Source organism: Herpailurus yagouaroundi, unplaced genomic scaffold, assembly GCF_014898765.1.
Source record: "Herpailurus yagouaroundi ecotype Mexico unplaced genomic scaffold, PumYag 100, whole genome shotgun sequence".
NCBI lineage: Eukaryota > Metazoa > Chordata > Mammalia > Carnivora > Felidae > Herpailurus > Herpailurus yagouaroundi.
In genome coordinates, this window is record NW_024412391.1 from 54,676,923 (window position 1) to 54,703,604 (window position 26,682).

The window sequence follows — 26,682 nt, forward strand, 5'->3', positions numbered from 1 at the left end:
ACACACACACACACACACACACACACACACACACACACACACACACACACAAGCAGAGAAGAAAAGTTGATCCACAGGATCCACTCCACTCAATCCCCTTTCGGCAAAAGACAAGAAGGGGGATTTAACAGAAACTCTTAAAACAATATTTCAGCATCAAGGGGAATCCTCGGGCAAATCATTAACAGCTGAAAGTTAGATTAACACGGCATTGATTATATCCTCTCCAAGGGACTAATTTCATTTTCTACACCAGCAACAGGGGCTTGCCACATCCTTAAAATACCTTATTGTGAAAAAAATGGTAGTATACCATTCGTTAATCTGCTTGTGAGTAATTACATGTTGGATAATAATTCCAAGTAGGCATGTGGCCTCTGACAAAAGGTTGTGGAAATCAAAGTGAAACCATGAACATGTTTTTCCACTTTGCCATTCATGTAATGGAAATGCTGTTTGCAGACTTTGAGGAAAAACAACGTTTGTTTGAGGATGTCAATTTCATTGTTACATAAAATTCAAAGTATCTTGAAGGTAGTAGCATACTTAACATATTGATAGAAAAGATACATGCTGTGTCTTTCAAATATTTATGTAAGAGAAAATATTAATCATAGGCAAGATTATATCTTGTTTATAAGCCTGTCAGACAGACCATGACGTGCAATAAAAGTCCATCTGTCCCAAGAACCAGATTCTGGGCAGACCTGCATCTGTTTTGTTCTTCTGGAATCTAGTAGGCAGACTCTTCCTCATTAGAATCTAGTTCTGAAGTTATAGACAGATAATTTGTATTTATCATAATTAAATGCAGGGTAGCATATGTAGATAATCTGCCTTTCTATCAATAACTTGCATATGTGACTATAAAAATTAAACTTAACAAAATAATTACTAAATCTATTTTTAAAAAAAGCTATCTAAAACTTGTGAAATATCCTGCTACTGACCTAAATGCTAATGAGTGAAAAATAATCACATCTCTTTTTTTTTTCCTGCTTATTTGAGCAGAACTCAATTTCCAATTCTTCATTAGAAAACCAGGACCTCAATTTGTTACTTCCTTCCAATGTTTCTGCTTCCATAAATTGCATCCTCCCCGGAGAAATTTTATTCCCGATATAAATATCTACAGTATGTTTGTTTTTAATGGGTTCATTTAGTTTGTTGAAACAGCAGATTATAAATCAAATTGCAATAGGTTGGAGGATAATTTAAGTAGGTAAATTTTCAAATAAGTTGGGGACACTCCACTTTTAATACATATGGGTCATTGCCAGTTTTTACTATGGAGCTAGCTCCACAATATTCAACCATACATGTGCACAGTTTTACTGGCCATGACTGCCATGGAATTTTCCATTCCTGACAAGAAAGTTTCAATTCATTAAAAAAAAAAAAATTCATGAGGAGGAAATTAAACTTCTTTAAAATACTTTGACTCCTTGGGGTGGGATTGGAGAATAAAGGAAAATTGTGTACTGGGTTTTTATATTAGACTATAGTATCAGAAGCAATATTGCCTTTGGCGACATCAGACTTCTAACAAATAAGTGCCTGTCATTTTGGATAAGGACTTTAATAAGCAGTTATTCATTACCCAGAATAAGAAATAAATGCATATATGTAATGTTAATAGTGCTATTTTGTTATTAATATTAATATATTTTATTAACCTTGAAAATTATTAAAAAACACTTTAGGTGAAGAAAATACATTTTTATTTATTTATTTATTTATTTATTTATTTTTTCAACGTTTATTTATTTTTGGGACAGAGAGAGACAGAGCATGAACGGGGGAGGGGCAGAGAGAGAGGGAGACACAGAATCGGAAACAGGCTCCAGGCTCTGAGCCATCAGCCCAGAGCCCGACGCGGGACTCGAACTCACGGACCGCGAGATCGTGACCTGGCTGAAGTCGGACGCTTAACCGACTGCGCCACCCAGGCGCCCTGAAAATACATTTTTAAAATGTGTTGGTTTGTTAATTATATTTGCTAAAGAAAATGCCTCGTTTCCTCTTAACTTTTACCTCAAACTTTATGAACAGAATTTGCCTTTGTTATTAATTGTGGAACTTCAGAGACTATTAGACTAACCTTCCCTAATGATGCAAGCAAGCTTCCTTTTACTTATTCAGTAGAGAAATTGAATTACTTCAAGTAGTTTACTTCTTGCAAAGTAAAGAATGTAGCAAATTTGCTTCTTCCAAATTTACCATACTGTGCTTATAAAAGTCTATGGTTTTGTTGTTGTAGAAAGAGATGAAATGACTGCTTCATAAATGTAATTTCACTTCAGAGTAAGAACTAGTAGTACAAATTTTATCTGTCTTTAGGAGGCAGAGGTTGTATTATGTATTCTGTTAATACTGAGCAAAAATCAATGTTCCACTAGATGGAGCAAAAGGGGCAGTAGCTTTACAGATAGGGAAAGGTCCTGGCTTAGGTTTAAGAGATTTTGAAATAAATAAACAATAATTTTTTTTTTGGAAAAAAAATATATAGTCTAAATATATTTGTTTCTAACTTCCTGAAGCTTGTAAAAATATGTAGAATGATCTCACTCAAATATTAGTTTATTTTCTGATTTACAAGACAAAATTACTAGAAACAAAAAATACCTTATTGATTTCTTTCAATTTTGCATTACCTGGCCAAATCAGACCTTACACACAGCTCTGATGGCAATTATGAACTAGTATAAATTGGCAGGTGTCTGTAAGGCCTGAGTACACAATTTTACTTACTCTGAAACCCATTTATGAAATTTTAAGTTTATAATAAGAGCATTACATCAAATTTCACTTGCTTGAGTGATGATTAGAGCATGGGAGTATTTGAAAGTTAGATAATTTTAGGGTCCATTGATCCAAATTTTCGCATATCTTAAATTAGCTCTGAGATAGTGACGGGTGGACAACATGCTCAACATTACCTTTCTGCTTTTGATGATGGGTACTCTCGAATTGAGATCACTTTGAGAACTGCACAGCTTTGTAATTTGCAATCCTTAGTTAATATTAATTCTAATGTGTTGACTTTTTTTAAATCTCAATATTTTAAATTAATTTCATCCTTTTAAAAATTCAGGATCAGTCCTGGGATAGCAATTTCGTAACTTGCTGGATTTTACAGCAACTAAACATTGACAGGGCAAATTTCTAGTTTTAAGAGAAATGTTGTATAAACATTAACTTTCTTTTACTAAAGGCATACCTCAGATGCAAGAGAAAATAACTATTTGGGGAGAAATTGTGAAGAAAAAAGACTGAGAGGAAAGCCCCTGTAAATGCAGGTTGTTGATTAGAGGATTCCAATGCCTTCTTGTATTTAGACCATTTACTTCATCTTGCATTCAAACTTACTGAGTAAAAGGAATCTCCTATTTGGTTATGCAAAGCCCCTGTGGTACCCCAGATTTCATCTCCACTTGATAAAGTAAGTTCACTACATTCATACATGTTACATATGTCTCTTCCCACAGGATGGAGTTTAGAGAGTTGCTTTGAATTCCACAGTGCAGAGTCATACGCTGGGGGTCAGGCCTGGGAGAGGACTAAGGAGTTGGGAAGAAAAAGAGGAAGGAGCTTTGGTTTATGATTCAAGGTCTGGTGGGAACATTTTTGAAAATGTAGGTGCTATTTCCTGCAATCAAGGGCTTTCCAGAGCTTGGTAATCATTTCCCAGCTGTATCCCTTTGCTGAATTGTTTTTAGTTGTGGGCACTCCATTGCTGTTTTTCCCCATCTATGATGGAAGAGGATCATATTCATCTTGCTGATAGAAAGCAGGGAATTTAACTCCCATAGCTTCTCCCCACTTTGCCTTTGCTTTGGGAAAGGTTTGGCTTCTTGCTAAAGTGTGAAAAAAAAAAGTATTGACTGTAGAATGTCAGGCATATTTCAGCTCGATTTGTGTCAACCCTAATAAGTAAGTTGACAGAGTAATAAATTGGGTGTCTGCTCAAGACCTGGCACCTGTACAGGAAATCAAGAAGTATTTCAATTATAGGCAGGTTCTCTTTGTTTTGCAAGTGGAAGTTTTCCAGGGACCCTCTTTCTTGTATTGAAATTTTAGTATCTTCAAAGCCTATTTCAATTGTCTGTGGAACTGACTAGGGAGATAGCACCTTTAAAAAAAAAAAAAAAAAGAAGATTCTGGATAGATGGGACATTGATGAGGCAGGTGATTTTTATTGCCCTGTTCACCAGAGTGTCCTCCCAATCTCCTGTTGTACCTGGCACCTAGTAGATTCTCAACTTAAATTTATTGAATGATTCGTTGAATCCTATCCTCCACCTTGATAAATGTTGTGTATTAGTTTGTTATGATTTCAACATGGCTCAGGCAAAGTTGCTTTGATCTAAGGAATGAATTTCTTTACACTGAGGAAGCCTTGTCAGGACAATGCCATCATAATGTGCTACTAAATGCTTTTGATAGGAACATATGATGTAATGGACGTTTAAAGTTTAAAAAGTAAGACTTTGTGAGGACTTAAAATTGTTCAAGCTACTTGCAAATTGGCAAAGCTGCTCTTTGCTGACCTACATAGCTCACTTAAGACCCTGGGACAATACCTCCTGCCATGACAAGGCTGCTTCTTGGTGGCAGTGGTAAAAACAGTGTGGCAGCCCCATGAAAGAAATCATCTTGCCCACCAACACTCGTGCCTTTTCTCTGCCAGCATTGTGCTCTAGCAACAAGGGCCTTTCAACTTGTGCTGACAGCTACACATCAGCTCTTGGTGACTAAGCTAACTCTTCTGATAACCAACCCATAGAAATGCATACCTTCACTAAATCTGGACTTCATTTCTTCCATCTCCCCTTTGCCTAAAACAAGAGTGTAATTAATCTATCATTGGTTTGGAGTTTTTATTTCTTTATCGGCTTATTAAGAGTCATGATCCTGTATGCCACTGGCTTGTGAAATATTGTTATTATAAATTATAAATCCCACAGTAAACCTGCCTTAAATAAATGATTAGTCTCTGAGCATAATTTGCCATGAACAACATAATAAATAACCTGGGTAACAAATTGGAAGACAAGTTTTATATATTGAGATTTTGGATTCCTCAGAGTTTCAGAACAGTGTGGGAACCCCTGGCCCATGGCCTATTCTCTCATGATGGATGACAAACACTTGTATGTGAACATCCCAGAATGCTTGTCCCAGCTCTGTCTGCATATCTAGAAAAAGTCACTCTGGATCACCTTGTCATGTCTAGTAGTCTACACCCCTGCATGGGTTGGCCTTCTGGAGGACCCGACCAGGAAAGAGGCCCATGAAGGTCTTGCAAGTAGTCTCAGAGCTTTTCTGATTGGGATTCTGAAATATGCAAAACATGGCTGGGTGTGACAGGAGTTCTGCACAGGCAGTTCCCTTGGATCAAGAGCTCACCCTCAGGGACAAAACTGCTCTTTCTAGCCATATAATTAATTGTTAGAGGAGGTTATTGAGAGGATGTTTCACTGGATGACTCTTGAGCTAGACTAAGGCAATCAGAGTCTCCTTACCTTCTCCCTGTCCTTGGAATATATAATCTGCTACTATTCTCATACTAGCAGCTGTTTTAAGGATGAAACCTTTGAAGAATAAGGTGTTAAGACCATTTGGACTGAATACGTGACTGAACCCTGTTAAGACTTCTATAAACTCTTAAATACTGAGAACAAACTGAGGGTTCATGGGGCGTGGGGGAGAGGGGGAAGTGGGTGATGGGCATTGAGGAGGGCACTTGTTGGGATGAGCACTGGGAGTTGTATGGAAACCAATTTGACAATAAATTATATTAAAAAACAAAGAGATGCAGGGGTGCCTGGGTGGCTCAATCAAGTAAGCGTCCGACTTTGGCTCAGGTCATGATCTCATGGTTAGTGAGTTCGAGCCCCACATTGGGGTTTGTGCTGTCAGCACAGAGCCCACTTCGGATCCTCCACCCCCCTGTGTCTGCCCACCCCCCTGCTCACACTCCCTTTCTTTCTCTCTCTCAAAAATAAACAAACATTAAAAAAAGAAAGAGCTCTATATAAACTTTTAAGATTTTAGCAGGCAGGAATAGAGATCTGCTGATATTGAGGCTGGCCAAGGCCTTCTATGTAAGTTTCTTGGCTTTTGAAAACTACCACCCACTGGGACATCTGGGTGGTTCAGTCTATTGCATGTCATGATCTCATGGTTCCTGAGTTCAAGCCCCACATCTGGCTCACAGTTATCAGCACAGAGCCTTCTTGGAATCCTCTGTCCCCCTCTATGTGCCCCTCCCCGGGTTCTTTGCTCTTTGAAAAAATAATATTTTTTAAACTTAAAAAATAAAAAAAGAAAAAGAAACCTACCACCCACCAATATAGGGTGATTTGCCACTTTTTTGATTTCTCCTAACTCTTCACATACAGGGGACAATTGAAGAACTAACAATAATCTCAAATTGAAAAAAATGGGTTTTAAGATCTGATAATGTATAGTCATTTCAAAAATGTAGGCTTTTGGGGCATGTGGGTGGCTGAGTCCCTTAAGCGGCCAAATATTGATTTTGGCTCAGGTCATGATCTCTTGGTTGTGGGATTGAGCCCTATGTCAGGCTCTGAGCTGATAGCATGGATCCTGCTTGGGATTCTCTGTTTCCCGTTCTCTGTCCCCCTCCCTCCCTCTCTTTAAAAAAAAAAAAAAAGTTTGTAAAAACTGTAGGCATTTGACATTTCTTTTCATTATTGATATTAATGCTGTTGTGAAGTGACCTAATGTTCTATGTTACAGATTAACTAATAATTTGAAGTATTCCAAATAGGAGACAATTTTAAAGTTATTAAATCATAGTTATAATCCTATCATAATTAAAGTCAAAAGTAGATTAAAATTAAAGGCCCATGTCTTCAAAAGACTCAGTTACATGGTAATTCATAGATGATCACTGTGTAGAGGGATATACTATTAAAATGGTGAATTCAATAATATACTAATTTGAGCTGCTTCTTCAGCTTTTATTTAAAATTAGAATGTTTAACAATTTCTTCATCTGTTCATAGTTTATAAGTGAATTTTTATTAGAGTGATCAATTCATTTTACATATTAATAATAAATATAAAAGAAAAAGTCACTTCAATCAAGTTTATAGAAGTGATACAGGAAAGATTATCTTTAGTCTAAACTTAAATTTGATTACAGACAATTTCAAGAGAAAATGCTACACTCAATCAAATTGAAGTATATTATATATATTTTTGGAACGTTCTTGGTAAGAATTTATAGAAGCTTGGTAGCATAGGTGGCAAACCATATTCCAGTGTCTGGGTTTTTAAAAAAAAAGTTGTTTCTCTTAACTAGATTTTTTTAAAAAAATTTAGTAGCTTTCCAGTTGACCTACAGTGTTATGTTAGTTTTAGTTGTGTAATATAGTGATTCTATAGTTCTATACATTATGCAGTACTCACCATGATGAATGTAGTTACTATCTGTTGTAAGGCAAAGTTTTACAATATTATTGACTATATTCCCTATGCTGTAGCTTCATCCCTGCAATTTATTTATTTTATAACTAGAAGTTTCACCCTTCCCCCTCCCACCGCCCCCCCCCACCCCCGCTGCTGGCAACCACTAGTTTGTTTTCTGTATTTATGAATCCTTTTTTGTTTTTGTTTCTTTTTTTTTATTTTGTTTTTTGGATTCCACATATAAATGGAATCATGTAGCAATCCTCTTTCTCTGTATAACTTATTTCATTAAGCATCATACCCTCTAGGTCCATCTGTGTTGGCACAAATGGCAAGATCTCAGATGGCACTGTAATATCCTATTGTATGTATTTACCACGTCTCCTTTATCCTTTCATCTATTGATGGACACTTGGATTGTTTCCTTATCTCAGCTATTGAAAATAATGCTGTAATAAACAAAGGGGTACTTATATCTTTTCAGATTAGTGTTTTCATTTTCTTTGGTAAGTACCTAGCAGTAGGTGTACTAGATCGTATGGCATTTCTATTTTCAATTTTTTGAGGAAATTCCATACTGTTTTTTTACAGTGGGTGCACCAATTTATATTCTCACCAACAGTGCATGAGGGTTCACTTTCTCTATATCCTCACCAATACCTGTTATCTCTTGTCTTTTTGATACTAGCTTTCTGACTGGTGTAATGTGACATCTCATTGTGGTATCTAAGTTTTTACACATTATCTAGGGAAAGATTATTCCCTTACATCTTTAGAGTTATAGTTTATATTACTACAAGAATTATTGAAATTCTTTGAGAATCCAATTTGTGATCCTAAGTATAACATCTAAAAACATAAGAGTATAAATCTGTGTGCAAAAGAGAGAAGAAGGGAATAAAGAGAAATAAAGACAGTAGTTAGCCAGAAGCAACTTTGATCTAAGGCAGTAGGCATTTCTTCAGTCCCCTTTAAACTTTATACCTTTTAAACTTCCTTTAAAAAGCACCCTTCTTGTGCTCTTCATGAAGATTTGGAAATGACAGTCACAGAAAATAAGTTGTAGTTTTGTCATATTTATGTTGCATGGTTTCTATGAAAGTATTTTAAGAGACAAAAAAAAATAAAGAAGAAAAAAGGAATGGCATCCTAAATTCCATGAAATCAAGAGTGCAAATAGCTGGCATCCATGATAACTGTGAAACGAAAGGAAATATAGAACATTTTGATACCAAGGAAATTGAGCCTTTTAAAAGGTCTGATAGAACTGTGAGAAAAAAAGGAGAAAGACTTTTATTTTTATATATGAATACATTAATTTTTAAATGTTACCTAAAATGTTTTATAATTTTACATTTTAAAGTGGTATAATCATTGTAAATTTTATTTTTCCAGTTTGTTTTCCAGAAGCATCGAACTGACCACATACATTTATATCTGGGAGAACTACAGGCTCATCATTTTGCCTTGGGATTCTCCATGGACTTGGTATTTAACTTTCTTAGGAGTTGATTTTGGCTACTACTGGTTCCATCGCATGGCCCATGGTAAGTTGCAAATCACGGTTTTATTGATAATTTAGGGATAATTTATGCTGAACTGTGTTGGGCTCATAGCAGGTATTCAATAAATATTGAATGAATGAATAAGTGAAAAACATGGTTTGTCTTAAAGTATATAAAGATTAATGATGAAAGTTTAGTTTGAAATTTAAATGGAAAAAATCTGAATTTTTTTTAAAAGGTGAAATTATTAGAGATACATTTTTCACACCTCTTGTACCTAACTTGCAAAAAAACTGTTGAGAATGTGATGGCTGTAGCATTACTTTTTAATATACCACCTTACATTTTTCTTATTATGACATGCTTGGTAGAGTCTAGAGACTCTCACACACAGTATCAGACTTCATGTCACAATTATCAATGGTCATTCAGAAAAGCTCTGAAACAGCATGGAATCCTGGGTAATGTGTGCTGTCATACATAAGAGTGATTCAAGTTCTTGGCAGTAATTCCTCACTGCAAATGAAAATGCAATCATCTAGGCACTAACCATAATGCATTTCAGTATTACCACAGTTTTGTAAAATTTCTTATCTAATACAAAGCCCTCTTACCACACTGGCCCACTGAATTTGGTTTTTGGGATTACTGGCTGAACTTTCCAAACAATGTTTTGTTATGGAAAGGGAAATGGAAGGTCAGGAAACAGTCTTAAACTATGTAGGACTAAGTAGAGGTTGGAGAATGATTGTAGAGCTAAGGTGAGCAAATAGTCTTTAAGGAGGAAGAAGGCATGCCAACGTATTTCTGAAGGAAAATGGGGGAATGTGCTAATTTTGAAAACCTACTGAAGAGTAGAACTGAGGATTTCAGTGGGTGGTTGGGTTGAGTGTGTAGGGAGGAAGGAAGGAAGGGGAAGAAACCTGGGATAATAATAAAAATTAATTGGGGGATGGCAAGAAGAGGCCTGAGATCAGGGTGAATAACCAAGCAATGTGTGTAGGAGGATGGTGACCAAATATCCTTCCCAAGCAAGGATGAGGAAATAGGAGTGACATAGATTAGCGTTATGTTTAAGGCATGAAATTTTAAATGCAGCATTATTTTTGTTAGGTACATTAACCATGCGTAAACAGTGAAAGTATAAAGAATGTTAATTCATTAAAACAATTTGAAAGGAACAAATAAACTAGAAAAAATTATTTATTTTGTGTGTGATAACCTTTGTCTTTGAAAATAATATGTCAGTGCCTGACATCATTTCCTTGTGTATAAAGCAAGAGGATACTCCCACATTGAACATGACTAGGAATAAAATATGGTCATGTAGTAATCTTTGTATTTTATTTCAAAATAGTAGTTTTCTCCCTAAAATAAACCCATTGGCAATCTTCCTCATTTTCTATGCAGCAAATGGGTAATGCAGAAAGCATTTATATTGTATTATTTAATTTCAGGAGCCTTCTAATATCACACTGTCCTGTACAGATGTGTTTGTTTGGGAAATCTGCAAATTCGCTTAATCTTTAAAAGCCCATTATAACAGGAAACAAAGAACCAACAAAATATTACCAAATATAAAACTTCTAAAAATATGTTGATGTTAAGTGCTCCAGTTAAGGAAGAGCAATAAAGTAAAATAATATATTAAATACACAGAATCGAGGCTGTGTAAAGTATGCTTCCCATTAGAAAATTTTGAACCAAATCCAGTGGAAGCAGGCATTAAAAAAAATCTAAAAACCTTCTGGAAAAACACTCACCACCTTCAGGCTATGAAGTCTAATCATAAGTTCAAAGATCTTTGACTTGTGATGGAAAGCTCATAGGAAAAAAAATAAATTAGTAGTTGAAAGTGTCAACCTTCAGTATGGTAGTCAAATTTAAAATTTTTGTGATAATAATGTAAAATATTAAATGGATTTTTAGAAATCTAGAAGTACACAGGAGTAAGAAAAACTTTTAATATCAAATTTCTTGAGCCTCTTGGGTTACTGAACCAATGTTAGTTAATTAGTCAAGTTTATTTAACTGAGAAGTTTGAACAGTTCTAAAATCCTAATGTTGTCCTAAAATATAATAAGGAAAATACCCTCTTTTCCTACTTAATGTGTTACTTTCCTTTCACTACTTGCAGTTAAATAATAAAATAAAAACACATTCCACATTTGTTGATATGTTAAATGCTATGAGTTTTGAAGAAACAATTTATAGTTTTTGTTTTTACATATACTTACATTATTTCTTTAGTAACCCAGATTGCCGCTAGGTTTTTTGCTGTTGTTTTCTTGTTGTTATTTGTTTGGTTTGCATCCAAGTAGAATTTTCTCACATTAAAGTTATGGAAGGAGTTTATTCTCAAAAACTTGATTTTGATCTCTATTCCTGTACAAAAGAACAGGAGGATATTTGAGTCTATTGTGTTATTTATATTTCATTCCCTTTTCCTCTGGGATCATTAGAAATTCATTGCTAATTATTGTCAACTTACAGAAAAACAAGAGTAACACAGTAATTTCTATAGAATGCCTTGACATCTTAAGAAGGAAATGTAAAAACACAAAATGAAATTCATCTCAAATTTAAAGTAGCTTCTGGCATGCTTAGTCTCCAATACAAAAGGATGCATTATTTTTTCCTTGAATTTCCTATGAGTTATGCTAAACATGTAAAAATCGGGTGAAGATTTTTAAGGGAACATTAAAATCATTACAGTGTAAATGATTACTATTTAGTAAGAGTAAGAATGAGTCTTCCAGAGTGCTAGTAGTAGATTTTATCTCATCTTGGGTGATAGTTGCAAGAGTGTATGTGTTTGTAAGAAATATGTTGAGTTGTGTACTTAAAGTTTGCATACATTTTTCTTCAAAAAAAGTTAATGAGTAATGCCACCTATATGATTTCTTAGTGAGTAGCTTGAAGTCAGAATGATACAAAAGGTAACCCAATTTAGAAAATAAGAACCAAGAAATTATCATTTGTAACTATAAGCATAAACATGTGACATTACACAGATTTTATCTGTATCAGTTTCCACAACCAAGGATGGCGGAAAAACAAGAAACCAGTTATTAATTTTATTGCCCCTCTTCTCCAAACCCTTCTTTGGTATCTCTTGTGTTACCAGAGGTCGACCCTACAGATATTTGCAAGCTTACTTGGTATTAGACTTTGTCAGTTTAAAAGATTGGAGGGATACTCCAGGGCCAGAATAGCAGGGGCTTTGCTTCCATTTTTCAGAGTGCTCTTTTCCATGAGGTACTTAGCAGATGGGTGCCCAGGGAACCTGGTAGTAACCATGGTTTAGCTGTAGCCTATACCTTTTGGTAAGATCCTCTGTCTTCCAAAGGACCACATCAGAGGATTGCCTGTAACACACACCCTCTGGGGGCTGTGTGCTCTAGGAAGTTCCTCTGTTCCCACCAGAGCTCCTGAAGTAGCCATAGCTTCTCCAAAGATGTCTGACTCAGACTTGGTGGAGGATGGGAGGGGGTTTTCTAAATTCATACATGCCTGCATTTTTTACTCTCCCTCAGGTGCTTAGGCAATAGTTTTGTTCCCTAGTTGCTACTTCTGTACCACTGAACTACTCCTCGTTTACCTTTTAGTAGCTAACTGCTTTTTTATTAGTTAATAGTTCTTTACATTAGCTTTTTCTTACTCAAATTACTGGTGTGGTTTTTTTCCTCCTGATTAGACTCTGACTGATAAAGCCAGCTTCCCTACATAGTATATAAGGTTGTAAATTGAAGTTTATCCTGACTCTACCTTTAATATTCTATTCTGTGGCACTGATTACACATTTAGGCTATAATACAATTTAGTTCATTTCTGAAATAAAGAAGTTCACCTGTAAAATTGTTATAATAAGACTTTATACAATCCCCTCAAACTCCAATTCTTTTACTCAACAAGTAAATTAGTTCATTTTCTATTTATCTCTTTCTGTAGCTAAAAAGGGTGGGTGATCATGATTTTTGTGTAATTATTTAGTCATTCCTACAATTTTATTATGATTAAGTGGGCCTCTCTATATGACTTATTAAATTTCACTTGTTTTCATTCTTTTCTGACTTCTAACAGGGGTTGAATTTAGACCATTTTAATTTCCATCACTGTTTAAATAAAAATAAGCAAGTGTTCATTGCTTAGAAATTATTTTATTTTGTGGTAGTACCAAGTTTGTGGTCTCTATTGAAGAATAAGTGACCTCCATTCGGCTACATTTGTGTTTCTTTTTTTAAAAAGACCAGAATAGAGGTGGCAGGTTAGCTCAGTCAGTTAAACATCCGACTTTGACTCAGATCATGATCTCACGGTTCGTGAGTTCAAGCCCTGTGTTAGGCTCTTTGCTGACAGGCTGGAGCCTGGAGCCTGCTTTGGATTCTGTGTCTCCCTCTATCTCTGCCCATTCCCCACTTACACTCTGTCTCTCAAAAATGAATAAACATTAAAATTTTGTTTTAAATAATAAAAATAAAAATACCAGGATATACCTACTTTTTGTAGCTCTTTGCTGTATGTTTCACTATATTTTTTAAAAAATTTTTATTTTTTAAAATTTACATCCAAATTAGTTAGCATATAGTGCAACAATGATTTCAGGAGTAGATTCCTTAGTGCCCCTTACCCATTTATCCCTTCCCCCCCTCCCACAACCCCTCTAGTAACCTTCAGTTGGTTCTCCATACTTATGAGTCTTTTCTGTTTTGTCCCCCTCCCTGTTTTTCTATTAGTTTTGTTTCCCTTCCCTTATGTTCATCTATTTTGTCTCTTAAAGTCCTCATATGAGTGAAGTCATATGATATTTGTCTTTCTGTGACTGACTAATTTCACTTAGCATAATACCCTCCAGTTCCATCCACGTAGTTGCAAATGGCAAGATATCGTTCTTTTTGATTGCCGATTAATACTCCATTGTATATATATACCATGTCTTCTTTATCCATTCATCCCTCGATGGACATTTGGGCTCTTTCCATTACTTTGGCTATTGTGGATAGTGCTGCTATAAACATGGGGGTGCATGTGTCCCTTCAAAACAGCACATCTGTATCCCGTGGATAAATGCCTAGTAGTGCAATTGCTGGGTTGTAGGGTAGTTCCCTTTTTAGGTTTTTGAGAAACCCCCATACTGTTTTCCAGAGTGGCTGCACCAGCTTGCATCCCACCAACAATGCAAAAGAGTTCCTCTTTCTCTGCATCCTGTTGTTGCCTGAGTTGTTCATGTTAGCCATTCTGACAGGTGTGAGGTGGTATCTCATTGTAGTTTTGATTTGTATTTCCCGGATGATGAGTGATGTTGAGCGTTTTTTCATGTGTCAGTTGGCTATCTGGATGTCTTCTTTGGAGAAGTGTCTATTCATGTATTTTGCCCATTTCTTCACTGGGTTATTTGTTTCATGGGTGTTGAGTTTGATAAGTTCTTTTTAGATTTTGGATACTAATCCTTTATCTGATATTTTGTTTGCCAATATCTTCTCCCATTCTGTCGGTTGCCTTTTAGTTTTGCTGTTTGTTTCCTTTGCTGTGCAGAAGAGTTTTATTTTGATGAGGTCCCAGTAGTTCACTTTTGCTTTTGTTTCCCTTGCCTCCTGAGACGTGTTGAGTAAGAAGTTGCTGTGGCCAAGATCAAAGAGGTTTCTGCCTGCTTTCTCCTCGAGGATTTTGATGGCTTCCTGTCTTACATTGAGGTCTTTCATCCATTTTGAGTTTATTCTTGTGTATGGTGTAAGAAAGTGGTCCAGGTTCATTCTTCTGCATGTCGCTCTCCTGTTTTCCCAGCACCACTTGCTGGAGAGACTGTCTTTATTCCATTGGATATTCTTTTCTGCTTTTTCAAAGATTAGTTGGCCATACATTTGTGGGTCCATTTCTGGGTTCTCTATTCTGTTCCATTGATCCATTCTTGAGCCATATGTTTCACTATATTTTTATAATATACTGTGATTTTATTCTCATTGGATCAGTGAGGGTGAAGTCCAGCCTGTTTTTGCCTAAGTTGCAGCCCTTCCTCTCACCTCTTTCTGTCATTTCTTCCTTTCTCTCAATCCTTGGAGTAGTGATCATTCAGAACATCAGTGAAGGGAGTTTTGCCAGTTTCTCAGTATTACTTTCTACTAAAAAACATGTCATCTGTATCAACCGTTTTCCTCTGAGTTCATTTTAATGACAGAAGCAACACTAGTCTGATGGTAAACACTTGTCCATAGGAGTACTTAAAATGAACTGAAAGATTACCATTATTGCCCCTCAGAAAAACCCATCTGAGGGAACTTTCCTCTTAGAAAGAGCTTATTTTTATCACAGGTAGTTGTGGTCATGCTTAAGGCTACAAGTTGAATTTCCTTTAGTGTACTTAGATTCAAGATGTAGGTATTATATGAAAAGCACATCTGAAAAAAATATTTGAGCCATCATCCAGGTGTTGAAAGTATGGATGCACTGAGATATCAAACAGGCAAATCGTACGCTTGATGATAAAGGGTAAGAGTTTCAGGAATCTCCATCAGCCTACTTTTGAATGTTGATACTAAAGTGTGGAAATATTTCCAGGAATAGTTGGGAGCATTTGAGGATGGCTCTGGTAATATTTTCCAGGGATTAAGAAAGCTGTGAAATGAGCAATCAAAATGAAACTGGAAGGCAAAGAAGGATTAAAGATTAATTTATGAGCCTTAGTCAGCTTGTGACTGCTTAAGACATGTGCCTTATTTTTCCTTTAGTGCTAGGACTTAGTACACTTGCCTGTCACATAGCAGACAGAGCACTGGAATTTGTTTCAAGAAATCTAGTTGTATAACTATTTGTGCAACTATTTACCACACACATAACCTTAGAAATCTAGTTGTATAACTATTTGTGCAACTATTTACCACACACATAACCTTAGGATTAACCTCTCTGAAATAGATTTTATTGGCATTATTAATCTGTGGAGTTTGAATTAATAATGCTTTAAGAGTGCATGAACCAAGTGAAAATGAAGGAGTGAATCAATTACTTAATTAATATGCCAACACTAAGAACGCATGATGGAGTCTTATGTGAGGATTTAGGGGTGATTAAAATGGGCAGAAAAGAGACAAGCTTAAGTTAGGGTAACCTTTAGGATTGAACTTAAATGATACTCCATTTAATATGATGTGGGAAAAGCATATTTTTTCCCAAGTAATTTTGTTCAAAAGGAGAATTTGGGGAAGTCTTTTACCAAATGCATATGATACATTAGCAAAGAAAACATTTGATCCCAGCCATTCTAGACCATAAGAAGCCAAATCAACTGCAATTCTATCCTCTTTCATTTATTAAACAATTGTAATTGTGACTGAATTTATTGTTACCATATGAAAATAGCACTATGAAAAAAATTATGAAGAGAAAAAACTAAGTGAAGATGTCTGGAAATATTATCAACTAACTTAGAGACTTTTTTTTACCATTATAAACTATTTGTACATTAATTTTTTCAATAAATATTTAATGATCACCTATTCTGTATTAACCCTATACCAGGTACCAGAGATAGTGTTGTTAATAACAGATCTGGTCACTGATTGTTCATTCTACTATGGATGATAGGTATTAATAATTACTTAATAATTATAATAGGTAAAGTACAATGAAGATTATAGCACAAACACTGAAAATGACAAAAGAAATCCTGTCCTCGTTGTTACTTACTCTTAAATTTGCACATTTCTGAATGCACTGATCAATTTTTCTCAAAGCAGCGTGCATTAAAAAAATGAGATTCTGTTTAAAATGCATAATCCTCATGATGATGATAGTAATAGTATTAATAGCAATACCAATTATTAAAAGTCAACTATTATTGAAAGCCATTAGAGAATGTTTAAAAAGCATAGATTGTGGAATCAGGTTGCCTGAGTTCAATTCCTAGTATTTCCACTTATTAACTGAGATTTGGAGCAGGTTAATCTGTTCTAATTTCTTCATCTCTTAAATGTGAATAATACTATACACATGATAGGTTTTTTTTTATGTTTATTTAGTTTTGAGAGAAAGAGACAGAGCATAGGAGTGGAAGAGGGCAGAGAGAGGGAGACACAGAAACTGAAGCAGGCTCCAGGCTCTGAGCTGTCAGCAAAGAGCCTGATGCAGGCTCAAACTCATGAGCTGCAAGATCATGACCTGAGCCAAAGTGGGAAGCTTAATCAACTGAACCACCTAGGTGCTCCCATGATAGGATTTTATAAAGTTTTAATTGGCAAAACCTCGGGAAAATGACTTGTACATTGTTAATGTTGTGTTACTATTATTATTGATTAATCTTTATTACATTTCTAGGTACTTGACTAGGTGCTTTATATTATAAAGCAGCATATTATATTATTCAATTCCCAGAACAGCCCTATGAAGTAGGCATTCAGTTGTTCATCAGATATTAGATGAGAACCTATATTCTAGTAATTTCTAATTTCTGGGAATATAGTAGTGAACAAATAAATGCCACTGTCTTTATGAAGTTTGCATTTTAATAGGGAAGGAAATCCAGATGTAAAACATATGTAATATAATGCCAGGTAGTGAGGAGTGCTGTGGGATAGAGGGTGATGAATACAGGAATCAAGTAAGACCTCTCTTGGGATTCATAGAGGTGATAGGTGGCATTTTAGTAGAAATTTAAATGAGCCGAAGAAGGCATCCTTGGGATATCTGAGGAAAGAGCTTTCTACACAAAAAACCTGTTAATGCAAAGTACCTAAGGAGGGAATAAGCTAGGCATACTTGAGGAATATTAAGAAACCATCTGTGGAGAATACCGTTATGGAACTGGAAGAAAGAGAATGAGGATGACAGGATTCTGGTCATACAGGATCCTCTAGACTGGCAATAATAAAACTGATAAATTAATCCTCAGCAACACTCCCCAGTTTACCCTGCAGCCTATTTATTACGGGTGTAACATGAAGCCAGGAAGATTTTTAGGAGAGGAGTGACATTTATTTATTATTTAACAAATACTCATTGAATACCTACTGTATGCTTTAACTTTTATTGGCGTATATGGTACTCAAAATCCAAAACATTTTTATGAAAGTTACTAATATAATGTCAGGATGTGATATGTGCAGTAAAATTAATAAAGCAGTTTTGGAAAAATAGAAAAGTACCAGATAGGTTTGGGCATCACAATTTTATATAGAATGCCCCAGAATATTTGTCTGATAATGTGACTTTTAAGCCCAGACCTAAAGCTTTTTAAGAGAATGAGTCATATGCTTCTGGGGAAAAGGAATACCAGGCAGAGAGGATATAGTAAGTTCAAAGGCTCTGAGACAGAGAATACATGGCACATTTGAGGAAATGCAAGGAGGATCATTCTGGCTGGAGCTACAAGAGGAAAGGATTAAAGTTGCACTAGATGAGGGGTATCATGAATGTGAGGCAGTTTGGGCATACCATGCAAGAACTCAAACTATCATAAGAGCGTTGACTTTAAAATAAAGACCGTGGGGCGCCTGGGTGGTGCAGTCGGTTAAGCGTCCGACTTCAACCAGGTCACGATCTCACGGTCTGTGAGTTCGAGCCCCGCGTCGGGCTCTGGGCTGATGGCTCAGAGCCTGGAGCCTGTTTCCGATTCTGTGTCTCCCTCTCTCTCTGCCCCTCCCCCGTTCATGCTCTGTCTCTCTCTGTCCCAAAAATAAATAAACGTTGAAAAAAAAAATTTTATAAAAAATAAAATAAAATAAAGACCGTAACAAGAGACAAAGGACACTGTACAAGCATAAAGTAAAGAATCCAACAATTTAACAATTGTAAATATTTATGCACCCAACATGTGAAAGCACCCCAAAACATAAAGCATCTAATAACAAACTTAAAGGAAATAATCGATAGTAATATGATAATAGTAGGGGACTTTAACACACCACTTACATAAGTGGACAGATTATCCAAACAGAAAATCAACAAGGAAACAGTGGCTTTGAATGACACATTAGACCAGATGGGTCTAACAGATATAGTCAGGCCATTCCATCCTAAAACAGCAGAATACACGTTCTTTTTAAGCATGCTTGGAACATTCTTCAGAATAGGTCACATGTTAGGCTACAAAACAAGTCTCAACAAGTTCAAAAAAATTTAAGTCATACCATAAATCTTTTCCAACCACAATGTTATGAAACTAGAAATCAACCACAAGAAAAAGTCTGGAAAAAACACAAATACATGAGGTTCAATAACATGCTACTAAACAATGAATGGATCAACCAAGAAATCAAAGAGGAGATAAAAAACTACATGGAGACAATTGAAAATGAAAACGCAATGGTGCAAAATCTTTTGCATGTAGCAGAGACTATTCTAAGAAGTTTATAGCAATACGGGCCTCCCTCAAGAAGTAAAAAATTCTCAGATAAACAACCTAACCTTACACCTAAAGGAGCCAGAAAAAGAACAAACAAAACTCAAATACGGTAGAAGGAAGGAAATAAATAATAAATGTTAGAACAGAAATTAAAAAAATAGAAAACAAAACAAAAATACCCAGAACAATGGAACAGATCACTGGAACCAGGAACTCATTCTTTGAAAAGATCAACAAAATTGATAAACATTTAGCTGGACTCAGAGAGAGAGAGAGAGAGAGAGAGAGCGAGAGAGAGAGAGAGAGATTCAAATAAACAAGACCAGATATGAAGGAGAAGAAATAAAAACCAACCCCACAGAAAGACAAAGGATTATAAGAGAATATTATGAAAAATTATATGCCAACAAGTTGGACAACCTAAAAGAAATAGATAAATTCCTAGAAACATATAAACTCCCAAAACTGAATAAGGAAGAAATTGAAAATTTGAACAAACCCATTAGCAGCAATAACATGGAATCAATAATCAAAAAACTCCCAAAAAACAAATATCCAGGACCAGATGGCTTCACAGGTGAATTAGACCAAACATATAAAGAAGAGTTAATACCTATTCTCCTCAAACTATTTCAAAAAATAGAAGAGGAAGGGAAGCTTCCAAATTCATACTGGGAGACCAGTATTGCCTTGATACAAAACTCAGATAAAGACAATACAAAAAAAAGAGTACTACAGGCCAATATCTCTACTGAACATATGTGCAAAAATCCTCAACAAAATATTAGCAAACAAATCCACTAATAGGTTAAAATATCATTCACCATGACCAAGTGGGATTTATTCCTGGGATTGCAAGGTGGTTCTACATTCACAAATCAATGAACATGATATATCACATCAACAAGAGAAAGGATAAAAAACATGATCATTTCAATAGACTGAGAAAAAACATTTGATAAAGTACAACACCTATTCATGATAAAAGTCCTCAAAGTAGGTTTAGTCCCTCTAAACTAGGTTTAGAGGGAACATATCTCAGCAGAATAAAGGCCATATATGAAAAATCTACAGCGAATAGCCTACCTAGTGGTGAAAAACTGATAGCTTTTCCTCTAAGGTTAGGAAAAAGACAAGGACATCCACTGTCACCACTTTTATTCAACATAGTACTAGAAGTCCTAGCCACAGCCATCAGACAAGAAAAAGAAATAAAAGGCATCCAAATTATATGGAAGAGGTAAACCTTTCACTAGTTTCAGATGACTTGATACTATATATAGAAAACCATAAAGACCCCACTAAAAAAAAATAGAACTGATAAATGAATTTAGGGAAGTTGCAGGATACCAAATAAATATATGGAAATCCTTTTCATTTCTATACACTAATAATAAAGTGGCAGAAAGAAAAATTAAGAAAACAATCACATTAATAATTGTACCAAAAATAATTTAAAAACTAGGAGTAAACATAACCAAGGAGGTGAAAGACCTGGACTCTGATTTTTCTGCTTCAAGTAGTAAGAAAAAACAACAGAAAATTTCCTCACAACTCTAAAGGCTAGAAGTCTGAGTTCAAGAGGTAAGCAGGGTTGGTTTATTCTGAGGCCTCTCTTTTTGGTTTATAGGTGGCTATCTTGTGGACCCTGTGTTTTTGTATCATCTGCCCTTGGTAGGTGTTTGTGTACTAATCTCCCTTATAAAGATATCAGTCATACTGAGTGAGGACCCACCCTAATAATCTCCTTTGAACTTAATTACCTCTTTAAAAACTCTATCTTTGGGGCACCTGGGTGGCTTAGTAGGTTAAGCTTTGGGACTCTGGATTTCAGCTCAGGTCATGGTCTCATGGTTGTGAGATCTAGCCTCGAGTTGGGCTCCATGTTGGGCGTGGGACCTGCTTAAGATTCTCTTTCTCCCTATTCCTCTGCCTTCCCCCTGCTCCCTCCTCCTTTGCCCCCCCTCCCCCCCCTCTCTCTCAAAATAACAAAAAACCCTAAGCTTCAAAAGTAGTCACATTCTGACATACTGGGGTTAGGAGTTCAACATGTAAATTTTGGGAGGACACAATTCAGTCCACTAATAATAAACTAGCTGAGTGAGAAAGCAAAAATGCTCTCATTTCATGAATATATAGAGAGCAGCTTCATTGGCTTGAGGAAGAGGCAGTGTTTACTCAGGGGAAAAAGGACACATTTAGAGTTAAAGACACCTGATTCTAATCCACTTAATTTTCCTCGTTTGTGAAATGGGAATAATAATCTCTTCATTTTGATGTGGTGATCAAGCTTGAATAAACAATTAATTGTGATACATCATAGAGCCACACTACATACTAAAAGTCTTACACTAATTTTGAAGATCGTATTTAAAGTACTCTAGATATTTTTACTGTTTTGCTAAAACTTTCTAAAATATTACAATATATTTTCCATGTTTTTAGAAATTATAAATTATGTACAGAAGTCAAAATAGTTTAAAATGTATGATTTTTGGAGTTTGATTAATTTCCTAAGTTATTTTTCTACTATTTGTTCAAAACCAAATGGGTTTCTCATTTTAACCTCATTTTGTAACAAAAGCTTTTGTTATGCAGTTTTTGGAATTTTTAATTCTTTTATTCTGAAGGTACAAAGAGAGAGACTGCTATAAGAATTGATGAAACATTCATATAAAAATTAATAACTTATCTTTCTTATTCCAAAACATTTGTAAGAAAAAAATATTGTAGAAAAAAGCACAGAGGAGCAAAAGATGGAAAATGAAATGTGCACCTAAACCCATCCCCCAGAGATAGCTTCTATAAGTACAGTGTAATGGAAGGGAACCTAGAATCGAATTGCCAGGGTTAAGACCCTAGTTTACCATTTTCTGCATAATATTGAACAAGTTATGCCTCCTCTTAGTTTTTCCTTATTTGAAGTATTCAAATAGCAAATGCATAATCCACGTTAGATCATTATGAAGTATAAATGAATTATGATTGAGAAAACAGTACAGAGCCTGACACATAATAAGTAAAAAAGAGAAAGAAAAACATTAACTGTTATATTGTCTGGTCTCTTTGTTTATATAATGTATTATATGTAATCTAACAATATGAAAATTATTATGTTTTCCTTAAATGATAATTTATATACATTAGTTGTTAGAATAATTACCTTTGTCAAAATGCAGTATTAAGTTTTCTTATCCTTATACAAACATTTTTTTCTCATTGTTACTTGGAGATAGCAATAGAACTTCATAAAGGATCTTGTAAAGATTTACTATACAGCTATATCATTGGGCATATGTACAAGTGTATTATATGATATAAACTACAGCTAGAGAGCTCTGATTATATGAAACATACCTTGTGGATTTCTATTTATTACATTTTAATGAAATTGTCTTTATGCTTAATAAGATACATACATAGGAAAAAGAACATCTTAGTCTCAACACAGATATATAGACAAGGGAAAATACTGAAAGACTGTGTTTTAGGCATGCACTCATTTAAACAAGATATTAATGATCTTTTTAAAGATGAATATTTGTCAACTATAATAAATAAAATTAAAATGAGCTTTTCTTTTAAAATTGTTTCCTTTTTTTTAACGTTTATTTTTGACAGAGAGAGACAGAGCATGAGTGGAGGAGGGGCAGAGAGAGAGGGAGATAGAGAAACCGAAGCAGGCTCCAGGCTCTGATCTGTCAGCACAGAGCCTGACCCAGTGCTTGAACCCACAGACCACAAGTTCATGACCTGAGCCAAAGTTGGAAACTTAACCGACTGAGCCACCCAGGCGCCCCTAAAATTGTTTCTTTATCTGTCACCTTGGATGGCTCAGTCGGTTAAGTGTCCAACTTCAGTTCAAGTCATGATCTCGCAGTTCACGAGTTCAAGCCCTGTGTCGGGCTCTGTGCTGACAGCTCAGAGCCTGGAGCCTGCTTCAGATTCTGTGTCTCCCTCTTTCTCTGCCACACCCTGTTCATGCTCTGTCTTCCTCTTTCTCTCAAAAGATGAATAAACATTAAAAAATGTTTCTTTATCAATTAAAACTTGAATAGCATATAATTTGAATTTGTTTTTGGTAGGTCAGGCTTATCCACATTCCTTTTTTCTCAAACGTCAGTTTTCTTATCTTACACTTTTTGAAAAGAGTGAAATTTTTGGAAGAAACAAAATCCATTAGGACTTGTACATTTTGTCTACATTTTATTTTTTTTATTTTTTTTTAATTTATATATGAAATTTATTGTCAAATTGGTTTCCATACAACACCCAGTGCTCATCCCAAAAGGTGCCCTCCTCAATACCCATCACCCACCCTCTCCTCCCTCCCACCCCTCATCAACCCTCAGTTTGCTCTCAGTTCTCAACAGTCTCTTATGCTTTGGCTCTCTCCCACTCTAACCTCTTTTTTTTTTTTTCCTTCCCCTCCCCCATGGGTTCCTGTTAAGTTTCTCAGGATCCACATAAGAGTGAAACCATATGGTATCTGTCTTTCTCTGTATGGCTTATTTCACTTAGCATCACACTCTCCAGTTCCATCCACGTTGCTACAAAAGGCCATATTTCATTCTTTCTCATTGCCACGTAGTATTCCATTGTGTATATAAACCACAATTTCTTTATCCATTCATCAGTTGATGGACATTTAGGCTCTTTCCATAATTTGGCTATTGTTGAGAGTGCTGCTATGAACATTGGGGTACAAGTGCCCCTATGCATCAGTACTCCTGTGTCCCTTGGATAAATTCCTAGCAGTGCTATTGCTGGGTCATAGGGTAGGTCTATTTTTAATTTTCTGAGGAACCTCCACACTGCTTTCCAGAGCGGCTGCACCAATTTGCATTCCCACCAACAGTGATAGAGGGTTCCCGTTTCTCCACATCCTCTCCAGCATCTATAGTCTCCTGATTTGTTCATTTTGGCCACTATGACTGGCGTGAGGTGATATCTGAGTGTGGTTTTGATTTGTATTTCCCTGATAAGGAGCGACGCTGAACATCTTTTCATGTGCCTGTTGGCCATCCGGATGTCTTCTTTAGAGAAGTGTCTATTCATGTTTTCTGCCCATTTCTTCACTGGGTTATTTGCTTTTCGGGTGTGGAGTTTGGTGAGCGCTTTATAGATTTTGGATACTAGCCCTTTGTCCGATATGTCATTTGCAAATATCTTTTCCCATTCCGTTGGTTGCCTTTTAGTTTTGTTGGTTGTTTCCTTTGCTGTGCAGAAGCTTTTTATCTTCATAAGGTCCCAGTAATTCACTTTTGCTTTTAATTCCCTTGCCTTTGGGGACGTGTCGAGTAAGAGATTGCTACGGCTGAGGTCAGAGAGGTCTTTTCCTGCTTTCTCCTCTAGGGTTTTGATGGTTTCCTGTCTCACATTCAGGTCCTTGATCCATTTTGAGTTTATTTTTGTGAATGGTGTGAGAAAGTGGTCTAGTTTCAACCTTCTGCATGTTGCTGTCCAGTTCTCCCAGCACCATTTGTTAAAGAGACTGTCTTTTTTCCATTGGATGTTCTTTCCTGCTTTGTCAAAGATGAGTTGGCCATACGTTTGTGGGTCTAGTTCTGGGGTTTCTATTCTATTCCATTGGTCTATTTGTCTGTTTTTGTGCCAATACCATGCTGTCTTGATGATGACAGCTTTGTAGTAGAGGCTAAAGTCTGGGATTGTGATGCCTCCTGCTTTGGTCTTCTTCTTCAAAATTACTTTGGCTATTCGGGGCCTTTTGTGGTTCCATATGAATTTTAAGATTGCTTGTTCTAGTTTCGAAAAGAATGCTGGTGCAATTTTGATTGGGATTGCATTGAATGTGTAGATAGCTTTGGGTAGTATTGACATTTTGACAATATTTATTCTTCCAATCCATGAGCAGGGAATGTCTTTCCATTTCTTTAAATCTTCTTCAATTACCTTCATAAGCTTTCTATAGTTTTCAGCATACAGATCCTTTACATCTTTGGTTAGATTTATTCCTAGGTATTTTATGCTTCTTGGTGCAATTGTGAAGGGGATCCGTTTCTTTATTTGTCTTTCTGTTGCTTCATTGTTAGTGTATAAGAATGCAACTGATTTCTGTACATTGATTTTGTATCCTGCAACTTTGCTGAATTCATGTATCAGTTCTAGCAGACTTTTGGTGGAGTCTATCGGATTTCCATGTATAATATCATGTCATCTGCAAAAAGCGAAAGCTTGACTTCATCTTTGCCAATTTTGATGCCTTTGATTTCCTTTTGTTGTCTGATTGCTGATGCTAGAACTTCCAGCACTATGTTAAACAACAGCGGTGAGAGTGGGCATCCCTGTCGTGTTCCTGATCTCAGGGAAAAAGCTCTCAGTTTTTCCCCGTTGAGGATGATGTTAGCTGTGGGCTTTTCATAAATGGCTTTTATGATCTTTAAGTATGTTCCTTCTATCCCGACTTTCTCAAGGGTTTTTATTAAGAAAGGGTGCTGGATTTTGTCAAAGGCCTTTTCTGCATCGATTGACAGGATCATATGGTTTTTCTCTTTTTTTTTGTTAATGTGATGTATCACGTTGATTGATTTGCGAATGTTGAACCAGCCCTGCATCCCAGGAATGAATCCCACTTGATCATGGTGAATAATTCTTTTTATATGCTGTTGAATTCGATTTGCTAGTATCTTATTGAGAATTTTTGCATCCATATTCATCAGGGATATTGGCCTGTAGTTCTCTTTTTTTACTGGGTCTCTGTCTGGTTTAGGAATCAAAGTAATACTGGCTTCATAGAATGAGTCTGGAAGTTTTCCTTCCCTTTCTATTTCTTGGAATAGCTTGAGAAGGATAGGTATTATCTCTGCTTTAAACGTCTGGTAGAACTCCCTTGGGAAGCCATCTGGTCCTGGACACTTATTTGTTGGGAGATTTTTGATAACCGATTCAATTTCTTCGCTTGTTATGGGTCTGTTCAAGCTTTCTATTTCCTCCTGATTGAGTTTTGGAAGCGTGTGGGTGTTCAGGAATTTGTCCATTTCTTCCAGGTTGTCCAATTTGTTGGCATATAATTTTTCATAGTATTCCCTGATAATTGTTGGTATCTCTGAGGGATTGGTTGTAATCATTCCATTTTCATTCATGATTTTATCTATTTGGGTCATCTCCCGTTTCTTTTTGAGAAGCCTGGCTAGAGGTTTGTCAATTTTGTTTATTTTTTCAAAACACCAACTCTTGGTTTCGTTGATCTGCTCTACAGTTTTTTTAGATTCTATATTGTTTATTTCTGCTCTGATCTTTATTATTTCTCTTCTTCTGCTGGGTTTAGGCTGCCTTTGCTGTTCTGCTTCTATTTCCTTTAGGTGTGCTGTTAGATTTTGTATTTGGGATTTTTCTTGTTTCTTGAGATAGGCCTGGATTGCAATGTATTTTCCTCTCAGG

At 35.9% G+C, this 26,682-nt stretch overlaps 1 protein-coding gene across 6 annotated transcripts in view; it reads left to right on the forward strand.

The window, feature by feature from the left end:
• AGMO (alkylglycerol monooxygenase) overlaps positions 1-26,682 on the forward strand; it is a 395,634-nt gene that overhangs the window by 59,449 nt on the left and 309,503 nt on the right. For all 6 annotated transcript variants that reach the window (XM_040472529.1, XM_040472531.1, XM_040472530.1 and 3 more), the window contains one exon: positions 8,836-8,987. In XM_040472529.1, the coding sequence (XP_040328463.1) occupies positions 8,836-8,987 (152 nt within the window). The remainder of the gene's footprint in view (positions 1-8,835; positions 8,988-26,682) is intronic.